Source organism: Pangasianodon hypophthalmus, chromosome 4 (genome assembly GCF_027358585.1).
Source record: "Pangasianodon hypophthalmus isolate fPanHyp1 chromosome 4, fPanHyp1.pri, whole genome shotgun sequence".
Classification (NCBI taxonomy): domain Eukaryota; kingdom Metazoa; phylum Chordata; class Actinopteri; order Siluriformes; family Pangasiidae; genus Pangasianodon; species Pangasianodon hypophthalmus.
In genome coordinates, this window is record NC_069713.1 from 7,942,431 (window position 1) to 7,963,525 (window position 21,095).

General features: G+C 37.7%; 1 protein-coding gene across 1 annotated transcript in view; it reads left to right on the forward strand.

The window, feature by feature from the left end:
- Positions 1-21,095, forward strand: part of LOC113526581 (cadherin-2) — a 97,736-nt gene that overhangs the window by 48,601 nt on the left and 28,040 nt on the right. Inside the window, exons 3-4 of the mRNA XM_026913759.3 lie at positions 7,390-7,625; positions 20,703-20,852. Coding sequence (XP_026769560.3) covers positions 7,390-7,625; positions 20,703-20,852 — 386 coding nt within the window. The remainder of the gene's footprint in view (positions 1-7,389; positions 7,626-20,702; positions 20,853-21,095) is intronic.

Genomic DNA, 21,095 nt, shown 5'->3' on the forward strand with positions numbered 1-21,095 from the left:
TTGGGATACTATCTTTTCAGACAGTTTTCTGTGTTCTCCCTGTACCATATGGGTTTCATCCAGGTTTCCAAAAATATGCCACTGGGTGAACTGGAGATGCTAAAGCTTAAATAGAAATTCAAATGTTAAAATGAAAGAGACATAGTACAGTAGATGTTGTTGGCAAGCATATTAAGAGTTCATGAAACCTCTAACCTTTAGCACAAGGGCACTATCATAGAAGACCATATTCCTGTTGGAAATGTTTGAATCCCATTAGTCAGTCATCTACAACCAGTTACAGTTCAGTTGTGAAACCGTTTGGAACCCAAATGGAAAGGGCTAAATACCTTTACAAACCATTACGAAACACCAAGTAGAAGCCTGTAATGTTTTTAGCAGGAGAGAGTGTGTGAGAGCAGATGACTGAACAAATTTGGGTGTTAAAAGAGGTAGGAAACATGAGATCAGAATGAAATCACTTGGTGTTAGTGCTGCAATATTTCTAGGCACCACTCCTTTTATAGCTATAAGCACATTACTGTAGCTATGGTGGCCTCCATTCATTTATTTCTCTCACGACCAATGTAAATGTCCTCAAAATCGAAAAGGATTAGATGGTGAATATCCATCTTATCAGCTTTTTTTCTGAATCCTGAAGCTCAGCAGTGTATGTGGCCCAATCAGAGGCGTCTCTCGACACTGTAGCATGTGTTCTGAGACACCCACCAGCTCCTCTCTAGGGCAGAAAGGGCGACTTCCCCGCCAAATCGCTGCACAAGCTGGATTTGGTTATCTGTGCTGTTGAATAATGCATCACACAGGCAGCAGTGCATCCTGGGCATGTCCTCTTTATCCCTGCCCCCTCCTCCGGTCGGCCTCCTGATGAGCCTCCTATCCGGGGCGTTACACGCCTGTCGCTTTGCTTTTCCTCTGCTGGATTACTGGCGTTTGTGTATAACAGCATGTGGAGTGGGTATAATGGTGATGATTTAAACCCCGGCCGTTATAACATGCCAATCAGAGCAGATTTCTGTTCATCAGGTGTTCAGTGCTGTTTTCCTCAGAGAAGGAGAACGGCTTAATTCACTTTTTAATTCATTTTATACCACACCGCTGTTGAATTCTCAATTCTGATTGGTCAGAAGGTGTTCATTAATTTCTTGACAGTAGTTCAAATCACAGGTTTGCATTTGCTAATGCATTTGCTCTGAAACATTGTCATTTTTGTAATATCAGCTAAGTCGTAGGAACTCCACATAATCTCACATAAACTCTTTATGAAGATTTTTATTTAGCATATATGGATTTTTTGTCTTTTTAAGCTGCAGAAAGAGAAGAATACAGAGGCTGGTGAGGGACGAAATGTTTATAGCTGCTATAATGTAAGAGATAACAGGAACTAACTTCCACAACATTAAATGTAACCATAAATGGATAAAAAGCATGATATGTCATTTATTAATTCCTCTGGTTTAAAAGAAATAAAACACTTCAAGACATGCTTTTATCAGCTTTGGGGTGGTCGCTGATTATTTTCCTATAATAACACACCCCCAAGTGATTTATTCCTCACTTATTGGTGCTTGGACATATTTATCACTCTTCATTTCTTTCTCTTTCTCTCTCTTTGTGCATCTTTCCTGTCAGAGGTTTATCCGGTATGTCACGTGACGTGAAACAGACAATGCGAGGGCCCAGGCCATTGTATAGGAGCTGTTGTTTGTTCGTGGAGGCACTGTGTGTGTGTTCATGCATGTGTGTGTGTTCTGAAAAGAGCCTTTCAGCTAAAGCTAATGTGGGCCAGGGTGCAGGGTATTAGGCTGGCCCATGCCTCTGCTGATGTGGCCCTTTTCTGCCTGCATTGGCGCTTCAGTCCAAAACTCTATAGAGAACTTTATCTCCAATGGCCATGACGACGTATCTGTTGTGTGTGCGCGTGTGTGTGCTTTGGAGCGGAGAGTGTAGTCAGTGTTTGTGGAATGGGAGGAGATGCCATTTATTTTCGAACTCTTGTCAAACCAGGATTAAACCTAAATCAGCACTGCTATCGTTGCACGATATGGACAGAAATAACATTATACTGCTATACCATGCGACGTTCCTGGAATTATAAACACATAGTGGTGTGCTGTTATAGGAAAAACGAGACAGTTTCTCTGTCTGCGCTCGTATTACGACATAACGTTATACGAGCATTACGAGCAGAATTGCATTAGCCAACAGGTTAAGGTGTGTGTGTAAAGGAGGAGCCGCATGCTACGACCACACACACACACATCATTTCATTACTGTTGGAATTTGCTCCGTCGGTGGGGGATTTCTGCTGTGGCGCCTTAAAGCTGAAGAGGCCTCCCAGAGGAGGAGAGATGCAGTGTGTGCCAAAGCTCAGCCAGGCCAAGAGTCTGAGCGCGCACACACACACACACACACACACACTGTACTGTACAGGCAAGAATCTGCCAGATTGTCTTACAGGACTATTCTGTTTTCATAACACACATAGACCCACGCAACATGTAAGATTCACACACACACACACACACACACACACAAGATAAACACATAAAAATGTTTGCCTGTGTTAATCCATATCACATGTAAGTGCCATAGACACCTTAAGCTCAGAAAAATGTCTGAAATAAAGCACTCCATCACCAACTCTGCTCCAAAACTTAGGGCTTTGGCTAACTTCTCAAACACGCAGACGGACAAATTCCCTTCAGCTGGCAATTACCTTGCTGGTGAATCTGTAGCGTCTGTGCATGTCTGCTGTCAAGGCAACCGAACACGGAGGAGTTACTGCGAGCTCACTGGATGTGAGGAGAATCAGACAGTGCTGGTGATAAAATTAATTAGTGCACTCGGCATATTGTTTTTTTATGTTCAGCTCTTGGTGCTGCCCTGAAACCTTTCTCTGGATCTCAACGTGCCATACAAGTCACTGTTTCTTTTTTCTGGACTTCTTTTTATTTATCACTCCCTGATTTTGGGTTGTAACGTTTCTTTTTTGTGCAGACATTCAACATGTCTTGCTTGCACACATGTACAAATGTAAAAGTTTTATGGCCAGTATAAGGACCCGAAACCTCGGGTTGTAATTGCGTGGCACCACAAGCGATGTTCGGATCTACGCAGAACCTAATAAACATTAAATTAAATGAGGGCATTAAAAAAAAGAGGCGAGATTTTGTAGCAATTACAGGCAGGATGTGTGGAATAATAAACAGCTCTCCTAAAGCCAGTCAGCCGTCCGAGAACAGAAGTCCGACCTAAACGGAGGACGTGTCCTGTTCTGATAAACTGCTATGGCACTACCAAGCTTTCAAGTGTCATTAAACTCTCGATTAAATGGCGTTCGATTAACCAGCTGTTCATTTTCTTCATTGAATGAAGCTGTGGATAATCGAGTCAAGGGTTTTTTTTTCGAAATGACAGCGAAACATGCCTCCTGAATGCACTTAGACACCAAAGAGCTTACTCTATATAACATTTATATTGACATCACATGACACTTTAAGTGCACAAACATCAACTCCATTCAACTAATTATAGTTCTTCTGATGACAAAGTGATTTACAGTTTTCACACCAACTTCTGAAATTACTTTTACAATTAACTTTTACGATTTTTATATGAAAATTATTTTTCCAAACTCTATTGATTTCTCCTCACGTCAATATTATGGGCTATTTTGTGTACATTCATGACATAATCCCAGTTATGGGAGAGGGGGTGAATACTTATGCAAGCCACTGTACAGTCACAATTAGACAGTGTGTCTGGATTTATTGCGCTACTTTATAACAAGAATTTACATATTTCAGATAATGGGTATGTCTGACCTCTTCACTGGATTGTTGTTCCTACAGTTTTTGAGAAAACGTTGCCACTTTGAGAGTCACTATCTGATTACAAACCGTGGTTAGGCTCACGTACGTTTCACTACGACACGTAGCTATCCAACAACTTGATCAAAGCGTGACATTGACTGTGTGAGGAAATCACACTTAGCTAGCAAGGCTTTACGTCTTTTCGCAGATGACCATTTGTTAAATCCTTACACAACATTATTTTCCCAATAAACCTCAACAAATCTCAACATTTCCATGTTGTTTTGGTGAAATGTGTTGATGGTTTCGTAAGCCTGAGGTGTCCAAGTGACTTAAAGACAGAAAAACCCATTTTTGGCTCAAAAACCAATAAAAAATGATTTATCTTTTTTTTTTTGTTTTGTTTTTTTTTAGCCACAGCTATACCAGATGGTTTCCCAAGACCACCACATATATAGATCAGTTTTTGTTAGCCATCTTTGTTAGTAATGTACAAAATATACATTATGATTCTGAGCATTTTGGTTTTGGTCAATCTACAGCCAATCAGATCGTCCACAAGCATTTTTATAACCATTTTTTAAAAATGATTGACAGGAAAAATCTCAGACTTATTCATTCTTTAATAATAAACTCTGACAAAAATGTAATAAGTGGAATAACCATCATAATACTATTCAAATAGGATAAGATTTAAGGACAGATTGGTGTGTCTTCATTCAGCTTGTATTCATACATTTAATAACTTATAGTTTTGACCTTTATTATAAGCGCTTGTTTGTAGAACTTGTGGCCATGTAAGTTGCACTTTATCATTAGTAGGTCACATGACCATAACTTGTGCTAGGAACTAAGTAACTTACATAAAAGCCCAGGATGTGTCGCTTCTTTGACAAGTACATTTAACTGTTCTGAGTTTTAAACTTGGCCAGTATGTAGTTTCGTTTTAGTCTTGATGAGCAACTATAGAAATGAGAGAGCACTTCCTGGAGTGTCTTTTTAAACCGAAGAAAATAAAAAAGCAAAACCACTTTTCCCCCCAGGATATACCCGAATCTTTCGTTATTTCTAGGTAGAAGACTGCGTAATCTTTCCAGATGTGCAGTCCATAATAATTCCTGACACGACAGATTCTGACTGAAATAAAATCCCACAGATACTGCGGTAATAATGACATTACCCCAGCTTATCATGTAGAACGAATCCGGTCTGAACAGGGCTACAGTCAGAAGAAAGTCAGTTTAACGAGAAGGCACTTTTTAGTAGCTAATCTAATTCAGTTCAGTTTTAAATTTCCCTGGAAAACTCTGTTGTTGTCGAGTTTTTCTCGCTATGAAGTCTAGATTTTGTTTCTGACTGATAGGTAAGCCAGGTAATGGGAAACGTCAGCTCCTTTCTGACAGATTGAAGTCCAAAATTGCTGAAGGAGACGCAGTAAATAGTGTCTGAGGCTGTTTTTTTGTTGATTGTGAATGGCTCAGGGAGAGAAAGCTGCATGTGTGTAGAGAAAAACACCAATTTTTCAGGTGAAGTCAGTGCCACAGACAGCGCCGTACCTTTGTGTTGTGTATATAATGAGTGTTGTGTCTTTTTGGTTTGTTTCACCCTTTCTCTCTCTCTCTCTTTCTCTCTCTCTTGTGTGTCAGGGTGATAATCGCGGCTGAAATTACATTTGCTCTCATCTCATAGTTCTCGAAGGCCTTCCCAATTCACTGTCCTCTCCGAAGGTGGAAACAGAGCCAGCGCTGGTGTCCAATGCATTTGTTTACACCAATTGTGGCTTTTTTTTTCCTCCCGTCTCCTCCTTCCTGCTCTCTTTTTCTCTCTGGACGTGTTACAAACAGAATGAAAGGAGACAGGGATGGTGAGAATGAGAGAAAGAGAAAGAGAGAGAGTGCTTCTCGCTGAAACGCTTGGCTGCCTCGTGCGTTCGTGTGGCTTAAATGCTGTCAGTTTGTCCAGAGTCGACAAAAAAATTACACGCACAACATCCGTCACGACGTCTGCTTCTCTTCCATCTCATCCTTAGTGTTGTTTCCTCTGTTGTATGTTTTTTTTCCTCAAGACTTCAGTCACCTCTTATTAAACATGCTTTTATATATTTTTTGGATATTCATTTTTAATCGTAAGCTCGGTATTAAAGCCTGGATCGAGACAGAAATCTTTGCAACTTTTTCGGCCAATTTGCAGTTCAGAAAGTGCCTTTCGTGTGTAAATGACTGCATTTATTAATAACTCCCCGCTCTAATTATGCGGCAGAGATCGTTAGCATCGCTGAGCGCAGAAGGAGGGCTGGACCAGATTAGCCTGATATATTGTGTATGCCATGTGGCTAGTTGGTTTAGAAAGTAAGTGTTTGCCCCAAGGGGCCTAGTTTCATGCCCAGGAAGAGAGCCCCTGTCAGGGCACCGTGTCATCGTTCTGCTTCAGCAAGTGTGTGTGTGTGTGTGTGTGTGTGTGTGTGTGTGAGAGAGAGAGAGAGAGAGAGAGAGAGTACAGAATGAGAGATGGAGAAAATGAACACATTAGGAATAAAACATTTGGGGGCATGCTGTTATAGGAAAATAATCAATGATGCAGTTGATTATTCCCAAATTTTCCCCAAATGGATTCTTTTCCAATAACCTCCGATGCCCCGAAGTGATTTATTCCTCTTATATCATAGCAGTGTCAACGGTTACAGCATTTCTTTTTTCTCTCACTTAAACTTAATGAGAAAAAAAAAAAAAACGCTGAAGACTTTCCCTTGTTGGAAAAATTACTGACTGGTACAAAACGCTGACACTGGAGACTCCTTCCATAAATGATTCTACATTTTTCTTTGATAAATAGCAACATTTTTTAGTCACTTTATAATTAATCTTGTGAATGATCTGCTATGATAGAAACGATAATGTATTAGAAGGAGTGCATTAATATAAACCTTACTGTTGGAACTACTATCAGAGCTGCTGTTAGAGAAAATGAATCAACGTCGTCTGACCAATCAGATTCGAGAAATCAGCAGCGCTGTGACGTCATTTTTAATAACAAACAAACAAACAAACAAACAAATACTGACAGTGCCGCTCGCAAATATCCACCACCTTGAAATAACACGATGTGCGGAAAGGAGATATATTAATAAACGGCGCATCTTTAACCAGGATGCACTTTCTTCCTCCAGCAGGCGTGAATAAAACACCAACACGATCCAGAACGAAGGTTGAGAGGAGTTCAGAGTGGAGCCACGACGGAGTGGTAATCTGCCGGAAAGAGGGCTGACTCTCATGTGCTCGTCGTTGTGATTCTGTCCGCATCCTTTAGGGCTGCGCTTTTCCCACTTCCACTCGTTTTTTTTTTTCTTTTATGCCGTACCTTTTCGCAGAAAAGCCAGTGGGGCTGCTGAACACCATCCATAATGTATGAGCGTCACACTTTTACCTTTTTTTTTTTTCAGCAAATCTTGTCCAAAACATGCATTTATGTTCTCAAAGATAGACAGACAGAAGCACACACAGATACGCAGTGTCCTGTGGGGAATCTCTCTCACATTCACTCACTCTGTCTCTTTCTCTGTGTTTCTTTTTTTCTGCAGTGAGGTTTCAGGACTGCGGACGAGGAGAGCGAGTGCACTTTGAGTGCAGCCAGCCGACAGATTTCCGGATCGAGATCACCGGGGAGGTGTTGGCTCTCTGGGCACTCCAGCCATCTTTATCCTCCCTGTCCTCCTTCTCTTCTTCTCCGCTGCTTGTTATAGCGCGAGATGTGTCCACGCAGGAGCAGTGGCAAACCGAGATCCGGCTCCGGCCATCGGCAGGCCGCGAGTCACAGGTATGAAACTCACAAAGCAAATGATCAAAAGTATGTAATCTCTGTATCACTTTGAATCATTAGCCAGTGACATTTTTGATTTTGTTCACGTTACAAACCTTATTGATCAGTGCGAATTACTTACTCAGATCCAATCTTTGTCATCATGACTTGCGTCCGTGTTTCTCACTGATCCATAACCTGACATTATGGTGATGTGCCCTGAAACCACTCACATTCACACCTTTTCAAAATCAGTCACACCTTCATACAGCCTGAACAACAGAAAATTCAGAGTCACAGGACTGTCCATCATTTCTTTTACAATCAAATGAACAAACCTGCAGCACAAGCCTTCAAAACAATTTCAAGCTTTCAATACAAGCACAGTGTAAATGCATCATATGACGATTATATAGGGAATAAAGCACTCAGGGTGTGCTGCTATAGGAAACTAATCAATGACAGGATGGTGTGATGTCACCTGACGCAAAGGGTACTTACTGTTACCACTGTCGTAACACGAAGTCACGAAGTGTTTTATTTCTCTTATACCACAGCAAACAATTATCAACAATTATGTTTTTTTTTTTATTTAAAGAAGAATATTTTATTTCTTTCATGTTTAGAGTTACGTTTAATATTGTGTAACATCCATGAAACAAGTACGTTCCTGTTATCGCTTACGGTACAACAGCCTTTCCTTTTTCGTTCTCTTAAACATAAGATAAAAACCACAAATTGCTACAAATATTAAAAAAACCCCACAAACTGCAACGTTCTTTGTCTTGAAGACGTTCCCATGTCGGGAAACCTTACCTCTGTTACAAAGTGCTGACGCTGGAGACTCCTTCCAAAAATCTTTACCATATCAACGCTCCCACATTTTTCTTTATTAAATAACAACACGTTGTATATGTTGTTTATGTGAAATGTCAGCCATATGTCCCTGTGTACATATAAAAATCCGACACTGCAATGTAACACAAACCGTGATACAGCCTGACCATTAAACAATGTTCAAGGCTCACATGATATGTTTAATGCTGCATTATAGAAAGAAACTCTTTCAGTTCTTCACTGTGCTATCTTTAAATGTGTGTTAGATATCTTAAATAATCACCTATGAGCGGTTTGTGTATGCTGTTTATAATGATTATAGTGGTGTTGCAATAGGGTGTGGGTGTGTAAATGAGTCTTTCCTGCTTAAGCGCAATAAAAAAAATGGAATACTTTAAATAAATTTAAATGATGCACAGTTTAGAAAAAGACAGAAGTTTCTTGATTTGCTTTTTTTGACAATGCTGCTGGAAAATCTAGCAGCAGACAATCCAGGCCAGCTGGTAGCTTATTTTCCAGCTTCCTTATTACATGACTGCATGATTGATAAATATTTGAGGTTTTGTAATTGCTTGACCAGCTTGGCGTGCGTTTTGGCAGCCGGTAGTGGGTCAGACTGAGCTGAATTTTTCAGCAGGGATCCTAAAAATGTATAAGTCCAAAGCAAATTACAGATAATTCTTTATAGTATAATAATAATAATAATAATAGTAATAATAATACAAATTCAACTCTACCTCTAAAGAGATCTTTGGTTTTTGTCCTTTTGGGGAAATCTGTGATGTTTCTATTCAACAGACAGTCTAAGTAGAACTCCTTTAGAAAGCAGGAACCATGAAGCATCCAAAGAACCCTTGGGGAACCCTTTGTCTCAAGAGTTAGTCTGATCGCTTGTTTTTCTTCATGGTCAGGAATCACACGCTGTATTGTTGTGTGTGGGATTTTCCTTTCAAACAAAACGGTAACTCTGAAACCTCTAAAGGTTCTTCGACTCTTATTTTCGATACAAGACAGAGTTTCCATTAGAGTTTTCGATTCTGCGTAGAAGCCCTTAAGAGAGCAGGAACCATCAGTCATCCAAAGAACCCTTATGGAACCCTGTTTCCTGTGAGTGTAAATGTGAGCTTCTTGTGAGCTTGTTCGTCCTTATGGGAAGGAATCAGACGCTATTTTTTTTCTCCTTAATCCTAAGGCTGAATTTTGGCCCTGTCCTATGCAAATATGCAAAACCTGTTGATGAATGGCCGCTGTGCGTATGCGTGCATACTTCAGTGTTTAATGAAGCTGAGTAAAAGCTGCAGGTCCTCTCTGTGCACTATTGTGCCATATGGTTTATTGTGCCCGAGCAATAATTCTGTTTCCTCTAATCCCATTCGCCAGTGCGTTACAATCACCATGACCACTAATTACAGATATAGAAAAGAAATGAAATTAACATTTCTAAATGGCTGCACGCGATGGGCGCTAAACTTTAACAGGCCTAATAACAGTATAGCGTAAGACGTGCCAGCTGCTTATGCTCCTGTTGTTCGGCGGCTCCATCAGCATGACAGATTCGTATAAAGAACAAGAGATGTTGATTGTTGATATAACCTTTAAAAAAAAGAGTGCTGCCTTCCATCTGTTTGCTTTCCACGTTATTGCGCTTGAAATTCTTCACGCCTTTTAAACCCTGTGATTTAATGGCGCAGAGAAAAGAGGTGTTCTGTGTGAATAGATGCACTGTGATTAAAATCTCAATGTGTCAATTCGTGGATGAACACAAACTTAAATACAACAACTTGGGGAGTGATAGAGGAGAACAAGCACAAATCAGCTTTAAAAAAGGAAAGAAAACAGGTTTTAGCCCATTTAGCTGGAGATTGACAAGGCTACAACTTCTCATTATGCTGTATAGCTCCTCTAGTGGTGAATCAAGGTATGGCAATGATTAAACACATTGGAAACTTTAAGCGTTCTTGGGTTTGTCTTTTTTTTTACTGTGGAACCTTGACGGTTTCCCTTTTAGATAAGATTCTAAGTAGAATCCTTTTAGAGAGCAGTCAGCCATCTGAAGAACTCTTGGAGAACCATTTTTCCTGCAATCACACATTAGCTTTATGTCTTTTTCTTCTTCATGGTAAGGAATCACATGCTATGTTTTTGTGTGTGTTTGTGTTCGTGTGTGTGTTTATTTTCGATTTTCTGGTCTGTCATAGTTTCTACAGCTCCCCTAGTGGTGAACCAAGCAGTGCTGATCAGGAATTGAAGAAAAGCTATGTTCAAAACTGTCCCTATATATTGCGCTATTTTCATGGTCTGCCATTTTGTTGCACTGTCCAAAAACATACTGGAGAAATTGAGTGCACGATTTTAATCCCATAATGCACTGTGATATAGGAGGTAGTGTAGAAACGATAGATCCTAGCGGCTATGAAATACCCAAAATGGAAATCCATTCTTTGATACGTGCTCCCCCTCTCCTCTCTCTGAGGAACGCAGTGGGTTACTATGGTAACATCGCATCAGAGTACAGATTTTTTACTAATTTATGGAGTTTTAAGGAATTTCTATAGCTTAGGATTGGTTTATATTCAGCTCGGTTACTTTATTATACGAAATCCTTTACTTCAGTCATGAATTCTCTTCCCTATTATAAAGTTCTGTGGCTCATTCCCGATTTTCCAGTGTAGGGAATAGTGAATATGGAGTGCTTAGGACGTAGGTTAGAGCTGTCAGATTTAAACTTTTCCCTCCAGACAACGTGGCATGGCTCAAGAACGGCTTAACCCACATCTCACGTTTTGTCGTATCGATATCTTTTTTCCAAGAGTCCCATACGATCCACCCATCCACATATAATCCACCATTTTCAGCTTCCCAAAGGAATTCCAAACGCCTTCTACATTCACTGTGCTTGTTCACTACATAGCATGTAACAGAAAGGTCTACTTGCCTACATTTCCATGAAGCCTCAAAAATGTTTTCCACTCAAACATTACTGCATTTTCACCAAGATGAAAAGTTTTGGCACCCACTGGCTTTGTCTAGAATGCTGACCACCACGTTTGATCGCTAGTCATCACACAGCCTTTAGAGAAACTCTTCCTGTTCCTATTTTATGTGATGAAAAGCACACACACACACACACTCAGACAGGATACAGATAGTCCTCGGTTTTGGTTTGTCATGCGTTGCGACATTTTCTGGCGAAAAAGTGCCTTTACTTAGTGACTGGACCAGATTTGTCAGTGACGTTACTTTGTTATAAATAGTTTTCCCTTGATTTGGGCTCTGCATCATTCACGGGAAGTCTTCGCGGCTTTATGCAGGCCACATGCATGCGGTTAAAGCTACAGGACCGTGTGTGTGTGTGTGTGTGTGTGTATCATCAGCAGGCCGTATGGATCAGAGCACGTTGTTGGGTTATATATAACCTGGCGCGTGTTCTTTAACATCATGAGGTGATGAACTCATTTGCACTTGTTCACGATTCAGAATGTGGTGAGATCGCGTCTGTGTCTGTGCCTCGAGACACCAGGGAACAGGATCCTTTTTCTTCCTTTCTCTCTTTTTTTTTTCCACAGCTTTAAATGGTGTAAATTGTCTGGGTTATGAAGAGTCGACTGTAACATCCCTAGTGGAATCTTTCTCTCTTGCCGTCTTTTTTTTTTCCTTCTCTTGATTGGATTCTGTCCCTGCTTTCGCCATTTCCCTTTTCCTTGTGGTCTTTTTTCATTTCCTAACCCTCTCTGTCTTTTCTCAGCACCTTGCTGGTGCTTCGTTGCTGCTTTCCAGACCTCCTTTCTAGCAACACATGGCTTTCTAAACGAGTGAAATTTCTAGAAATAACAAGAAGGAACACAAATTAATATGTTTTTATAGCTTTGTAAAGATTACACACTCAAAAACTAAGGCTTAAGATATACTTACAGAAATATCGTTTTCTTTACTAAACCCCACCCCCCAAACCCATCCATAATTTTCATGTGTTTTGTGAATCAGGGCTTTCATAGCCTAAAACTACAGAATAAATATACATGATACAGTCACACTGATTAAACCGCTAATTTATAAAATCTAGAAATAGTACATCACAGCATCTAATTATAACATTAAATTTAAAAGAGGGTGGCATTAAATACCACAAACACAACAACACTGTTTAAAGCAATCAGTGTAAGTTATTATCAATATAAATAGTTTAGATTTCCTTGTATACAGTATACACATGTATCAGTACATCATCACAGGTCTAGCGTTAAATATTTCTTTAAATATATATGATTAAATATATGATTAAAGGTGAAATGTGTAATTTTTGAATTACAACCGCAATGAAAACATTGACAAGGTTTCTTCTTGTCTTAACTGCTAAAATGATGTTCACCTTGTTGCCTGTTAAGAAGAAAAAAAAAAAAACTGAGCAGGTATAATCCGGGGGCGAAGATCATTTCCGGGACAGAAAATTGTTAGCAAACACCTGAAACGGAAATGAGCCAGATTCGTTGCATTGAATTTTTTTTCTAAGACATCTAAGAAATGATTACTGATTAAATGATTGTTACACTTTCAAATTTAACATACCGCACCTTTAAGTGCTAAAAAGGAAAATTTAAGCTGTTAAAGTAGTAAGATATTCAGAGCTAAAAATGAGTTTAAAAGAGCTTTCTAAAGATGTACACACTCAAAGCTAAGACTCAGGATGTATTTATAGTACGATCTCACATATTTTCTTTACTAACCCCCTCCCCATCCCACCCAATCCCATCTCATAACTCCTTTGTGCTTTGTCAGTGGGAGGATGTATCAGGGCTTTTCGTAGCCTAAACCTAGTCAGCGTAATGAATACAAGCTGCACGACGTGGCAGCTCCTCCTCATTAAACTCCTGCAGGTTTGGGCTTTTAATGATGTCGTTAATCTCCGTGCTCATTGTATTTATAAGGATGTGCCACCAAGTAAGACTGATATGCAAGCTCCTTGTAAACATGCATATGAATATTAAGTGTAAACACAAGTACTTGCTGATGAGACAAGGATTCTGGCTTGTTGACTTTCTTTACCATGTGCCATTTTATATCTTATTAATCTTTGAATGAATGGATTTACAAGCCGAAGGAGGAACACACATAATCTATACATGTTCATTAATAGGGATACGGCTGGACCGTGATGTCACCGCTATCAGCCCAAAGTTCATATGCAATTAATGACATTTCCATCAAGCCCTTTTGCTCGCAGGTTCTCTAAGGTCATCATTAATAAGCAATCTCCATGCTGTTTGTCATAAATCAGTGTGTGTTCACTTATCGCATCAGCAATTAGCTCCGTTATCAGTGCAGAGAGTAGCACAGGCCCACAGGAGTGCTTAAATCAATGACCGGTAAAGATTTCTTCATTAACATCTTCATGACCCCTTATGTTTGCACAAGATGCAACACACGTCATTTCACCCACAGGCTGAGAATAATGAGCGATCAGGATCATTTTTATTCCAGTGTAATCAAGAGCAGGTCACGCTCAAGAAGGTGAAATCTCGTGTCACAGTGATGCTTTATCAAAGTTTATGGGGAGTAGAGAACAGAATATATACTAAATCGAGGATGTCTAAACTAGCACTCGGGGCCGTTTCTAGCTTTCAGAGGTATAAAAAGTTGTTTAGAGCCTCCGAGCCACCAGAGGGCGCTGTAACAAAGCAGGAATTATATATAGCAAGTAGGTCCAATCAAAAAATAAAGAACGATTAAAGGTGCAGTGTATAATTTTTGAATTACAACTGCAGTAAAAACATCGACAAGATTTCTCTGTCTTAACTGATAACCCCACTTCTGCAAAACGAAGTTTACCTTGGTGCCTTTTAAGAAGAAAAAAAGCAAAACTGAGCAGGTGTATTCTGGGGCAAAGATAATTTCTGGGCCAGAAAACTGTTAGCAAACACTCGAAACAGAAACTAGCCAGAGTCATTGAATTTAATTCAACATCTAAGAAATCATGTGATTGTTCTATGCTTAGAAATACTCTTTAATTTAACATACTGCAAGTCCTAAAAAGGAAAATTTAAGGTGTTTGTTAAAGTAGGTTTTTAACACATTTAGAGTTTTAAAACTCTAAAAATTTTAATAGAGCTTTCTAAAGATGTACGTACTCAAAGCTAAGACTCAGGATGTCTTTATAATAATATCTCATAGATTTTCTTGTGTCTCAGTGATGCTTTATGAAAGTGGGGACTAGCTAGCTTTCAGAGGTATAAACAGTTGCTTAGAGCCTCCGAGCCACCAGGGGGCGCTGTAACAAAACAAGATTTATATATATATAGCACGTAGGTTGTCACTTCAGAAAAGCCCTGCTAGTACTACAAATAATCATTTATTACTAATAAACTTTATTCATGCAGCAAGTTACATCTAGACTTTTTCAAGCACTTCAGGACGTGCTGTTATAGAGAAATAATCAGCGATGGAGTGGTGTGATGCAGCTAGACCTGCAGTGCAGTTACTGTTACTATCCTGAAGTTGATTATTTTCCAATTACGCCACAATCCGGAGTGTTTTATTCCTCTTATAATGCAGAAATTTGCCAAAGCTAACAAGCAATATGTATTAACAAATGACTCAACATACTTTTTGCTCATTTATACCGTGATGTTTAATCTAGTGGAACATGTGCAAAACAAGTTCCTGTTTCATTAAGGTCTTAAAACGAGAGTATTAATGTAAACCTGCAGCCAGAAGTACTGTCAGAGCTGCTGTCATAGAAACTTAATCAACAGCTATCATTACTATAATAAATGTAAAACAAAAACTAATTAAACATATAAAACACCAAATAAGAGGATAAACTATATGACACAAGCACACTGATTAAAAGTTTATAAAAGTAAGGTTGTAGTCCTGATTTAAAAACAGTACCTCAAGATCTCTAATTACAGCTTTATATTTATAAGTGGGTGACATTAAATGCCATGAGACATATGTGGTGTGTTTGTTCTTTTAAAACCTAGTCATTACTGATTCATGCAAAGGATGGATATTAGGAACATGACTCTGTTATTCTTCCTTGCATACGCTGTAATGCTGTATCAGCAGAACATACATATTACACCTTTAGACTTTAATAACAATGTATTAAAAAGAAAAGAAAAAAAGGTTTGATTAAAGGTGCAGTTTGCAGTTTGTGCATTATAATTGCGATGAAAACGTTGACAAATTTTCTCTTGGTCCTCTTGGTCTTAACCAGTCTCCCCATTTCAGCTGTTTCTTTTGTTGCCTTAATAAATGAATGAATGAATTCAGAGCCTGGGCAGTTCTGTTCTGTGGTACACCTAATTTCAGGGCCAGAAAAATGCTAGCAAGCACCTGAAACAAAGAAACTAGCCAAATTGTACTGCATTGCCCAAGCAGTTCTGTTCTGTGGTACACCAAATTTCAGGGCCAGAAAAATGTTAGCAAGCACCTGAAACAAAGAAACTAGCTAAATTATACTGCATTGTCTATAAAATGACTGACAGGAGGCCAATCCAAATACAAATGAACACTCCGAACCAGAAAGCATGTTTCCAAACTGTTTTTTTTTAATACAATTGTTCTGAGACAATGGCTTAACCTCTCTCTTTTTAAATCATTTTTACATAACTTTCCACATTATTTGTTCTAGTAGGAAATGAAAAATATTGACTATTGCACCTTTAAATGTGAAAAGAACATTGAAGTTGTTTATGGAAAAAAGTAGACAATAAATTTAAATTTAAAATTTGTAGCGTGAGTGATCTGTCTGTGTCAGGAAACACCTGGTTGTGTAAAAACTAGCAGGAAAGAAGCACTGCTCCACATCCTACATGTCGTTATAAGTGTCCTGATGTCTCTTCATCCGGGTGTCGCTTTGTGTGCAGAGAGACGTGTTAAAACACATTTTCCCCTTAGCCTTCCTCACACACTGCTTTCACACCTGCAGCAGGTACGACAGCAGACCTCAGCTCCATAAAGAGAGAAGGAGAAAACTACATGCACATCTTCTCTCTCTCACATGCACGCACACACACACACACACACACACACACACACACAGTAACGGGGCTGGAGTAATATCCTGGGAGAGTCTGGTCTGCCTGTTAATATTTTACGCAAGGCTCCCTTCAGTTGAATGCAGACTATCTTCTTCTTCATCAGAACACACACACACACACACACACACACACACACACGCACCTGCTACATTTAACTAAGCAATCCACACTTTCAGCCCCGCACTGGGATAGCCAAAAATGCATCAGTTTGATTTCTAATCCAAAATCCCCTCGAGTGTAAAGGTGTCAAAATAACCTAGGAAATGCTGCACCTGAAATTACTGATGTAGCAACTTGACACAAAATATATTTAAAAATGTTTCTTTACAAGGAAGGGCTGTCTTTGAAGTGTGTTAGCTAAATATATAGTAAACAGCTAGTTTGCTGATAGTTGTCTAAAATAAGGTAATAAATATAGCTGGGTTATCATTGGAGTAGCTAAACAAGCTTGCTAATGATTTTCTAAAATAAGGTAATAAATATAGCTGGGTTATCACTGGAGTAGCTAAACTAGCTTGCTAATAGTTTGCGAAAATAAGGTAATAAATATAGCTGGGTTATCATTAGCTTGCTAATGGTTTTCTAAAATAAGGTAATAAATATAGCTGGGTTATCACTGGAGTAGCTAAACTAGCTTGCTAATAGTTTGCGAAAATAAGGTAATAAATATAGCTGGGTTATCATTAGCTTGCTAATGGTTTTCTAAAATAAGGTAATAAATATAGCTGGGTTATCACTGGAGTAGATAAACTAGCTTGCTAATAGTTTGCTAAAATAAGGTAATAAATATAGCTGGGTTATCACTGGAGTAGCTACACTAGCTTGCTAATAGTTTGCTAAAATAAGGTAATAAATATAGCTGGGTTATCATTAGCTTGCTAATGGTTTTCTAAAATAAGATAATAAATATAGCTGGGTTATCACTGGAGTAGCTAAACTAGCTTGCTAAAAGTTGTCAAAAATAAGGTAATAAATATAGCTTGGGTTGTCATTAGATGAGCTAAACATAAATAATTAGCTTGCTAATAGTTCCCTAAAATAAAGTAATAAATGTAGCTGAGTTCTACATTTGATAAAAGTAGCTAAACTAGCTTGCTATTAGTTCAGTAACATAAGGGAATAAATTAGAGTTCAGATTAGAGTAGTAGATAAATATGTAGGTTGTAAATAATCCCTTCAGATAAGGTAATAAATAAAGCTATTTAGCATTAGAGTAGCTAAACATAAATAACATTATGTGTATAGGATAGAAAGCTAGCTAGCTCAATTCTGTAACATAAATGGTGTTCTTTTGGTGTAACCGAGAAACTTTCTCTGTTCTGAAGACTTTAACATGGCGGAAAACCTACTGTTACAAAGCACTGGCACTGGAGACTCCTTCTATAAATGTTACATAAACATCTCCTTATGATATATAAAAAAATGTTAAATAAGAACACGATTTTTAACTTGTTTATTATTCGATTATTATTTAAGCCCGTATGTATGAGCTGTTACTATGGAAACACTCACATATTAGAATAAGTGCATTAATATAAACCTGTGATTTGATTGACAGCTTCACTATTGTCGGAGCTGCTGTTATTTGAAAATGAATCAACACCTTCTGAACTATCAGATTCGAGAATTGATCAGATATAAATTTAAATGCTATCATTCATCAGGAATGTTTTTCTTACTGTTATTAAAACACAATCTTTTTGAAGATATTAAACTCATGTGAAAACTTATAAATTAAGTCAAGGTTACAAACTTGTGTGTGTGAAATGCACTCGTTGCTCTGTATAATTGGTATAATTGGTAATTGAGAGCAGGACGTGCCGCTTGTTTCTGACTTTGCTTTATTTGAACTTTAAATGCCATTATTCTTAAAAATGTTTGAAACAGATTGTTTAGAGTAAAGAATTCGGCTTATATTCCTTCTGTTTTTCAGGGAGTTTTTTCGGTTATTATTGTCATCTGTGGGTTAAGGATTGTTTTCTCTGCACCAAGTTTTATCTTTTTTCTTTTTTTTTTTTAAAATTTGAAAGACGTTGAAGCATTTTGAAGCATTTTGGGGTTTCAGAGTATTTGGCACGCAGGTGCTGTCAAATCTTTTTTTTTTCCCTTCCAGCCGAATGGTTAGATGGATGGAAGATGTGGAGTCTGCGTGTCTGTGTGTGTTTGAAAAGTTCAAAGTGAAGCATGTGAGCTTTTTTTTTTTATTCAGCGCAGGCATTTTAATCCCTCTCAGCTGGTCAGAAGGATGTGCATGTTAGCCTCACCTTAATGAATTTCTTCTGAACTTCACTCTTGCTGATAAATTCTGGATGAAAAAAAACATCATGTAAATCCAGTTTCATTTTAATATTAACGTATTTGGTGCTGCAGATTTGGCAAGACTATTAGATGAAGTGTGGAGCCACATGCAATGAATCCGAGTAAAGAATCCTCTAATCTAATCTAAATAATCCTGTATTAGTCATTCAGATGAATCTGAAATGCGTTCTGATGAGACATGGATAATAATCTCACACTAATAGGACTGCGTTTCTCAAAATAAGTCTCCGACATACTTTAAGATGGTTTTTCAAGAGGTTTTTGGATTATAAAGGCTATTAAGGTTTCCTAAAATGGTTCTATTTGAAACTGTCTCTCAAAGAGCAACAATCTTCGTAGAAGGTTCTGCGTAGAATGTGTAAGGGTTCTCCAAACAACGTTTAAGCATCTACATACAACTTTCTGTTTTGTAAAGTGTACAACCAGGGTTTATAATGTTTATTATTAACTCTGATGCATTCATTTACTTACTTACTTACTTATGATAATGACAATGGATACTATTTATTTATTTATTTATTTATGACATAACGACTGTTTGTTTATTTGTTTGTTTATTTATTTATTTGTTTATTTGTCTGTCTGTCTGTTTGTTTGTTTATGACATAATGACAATGGATACTATTTGTTTTTTGTGTGATTGTTTACTTACCTACTTATTTATTTATTTATTTATTTTTAAATTTACTTATTTACTTCCTTATTTACTTATATACTGTGATCATCATGAACACTATTTATTTATTTATTTATTTATTTATTTATTTATGATATAATGACAATGGACACTATTTATTTATTTATTTATTTATTTATGATATAATAAGAATGGATCCTATTTGTTTTTTGTGTGATTGTTTGTTTACTTACCTACTTATTTATTTATTTATTTTTAAATTTATTTATTTACTTTCTTATTTACTTATATAATGTGATAATCATGAACACTATTTATTTATTTATTCATTCATTCATTCATTCAATTTCTTATTTATTTTTTTACCTGTATGATTTGTTGATAATGGACACACTCAAATGCTATTAATATTTTTTTTATATAGTTATTTTTTTTAACATTGCCTCCTTGTTCTCAATATTCATGTAAGTTTTTTCCCCTCAGCCTGTTCTCAGTCCTTGGCTCTTCTGTTTGATTTGAGACATTTATTCTCATAGTAATTGTCAGTTAATTAGTGATTGTACTTTAGTTCTTTAATGTGTAAATCACAGAGATTTTGATCTCAAATGAAAAATGCAATTATTTTATAATTTATTATAAATATAGCTTGGTAGTGTAACACAACAATTAAACATCTTTTTTTTTTTTTTTTTTTTACTACATTTATACATTACAGAATACATTTAATTCAGTTAAAGATTAGATTTCTTGCATATTTCCAAGGTAACAGTCTACAAAGACATTTTTCCATAACTGTTTTTAATTTTTTTTATTCATTTTTACCAAGAATGCCAATAATTCTGGATCTGACCGCTGTAGTTATTAAAGTTATAATCCCAGTTAACTCAATTTCTTGATCTAAATGTTTAGTGTAGAACTCATGACAATGGAAAAAGTGCTGTTAATATGATCTAATTTTTAACACATTGTGGTGGAAAGTTCAGGAATGTGGTTAATTAATAAATATAATGCTCAATATTTGACTAATGTGCTTAATATTTGATCATTAGAAATTTTTTTTAGAAAATTAGTGTTGTAATTACAGAGGTTCAGAGAAATTGTTTTCTACACTGAATAAATGCTTGAATGCAACAATTTTTTTTAAAAAAAAAAGAAAAGCAGAGAATTGTTTGAGTTGCTATTTCCTGTGAAATGCGCTAAACCTTAGTCATCTTCAGTCTGAACCTCACGGTGCTCCTCTGACTGTTGTGTGATGTGCAGGAGGCGCTCGAGTCCAGGAGACTGCCGGAGATTATAATCCCCTCGCGGCAGGTGAACAGCCAGATCAAACGCATGAAGAGAGACTGGGTTATTCCTCCTATTAACGTCCCGGAGAACTCCAGAGGACCTTTTCCACAGGAGCTGGTCAGGGTAAGGTCTCTCTCTTGCTCTCTCTCTCTCTCTCTCTCTCTCTGTTTTCTTTTTACTCTTATAAACCCTCACACACTTACACACACTCACGGGTGGATGATATAAGTCAGAGCAGCCTGCGGCTACATCATTTCACCATAAAGCCTGATATACATGTTCCGTCAGAGCCATACAGCACACTTTAACCGTCTTCACTCGTCCTACGCCTGCGCGCATAGCTTGCCCCACAGACAACATATAATC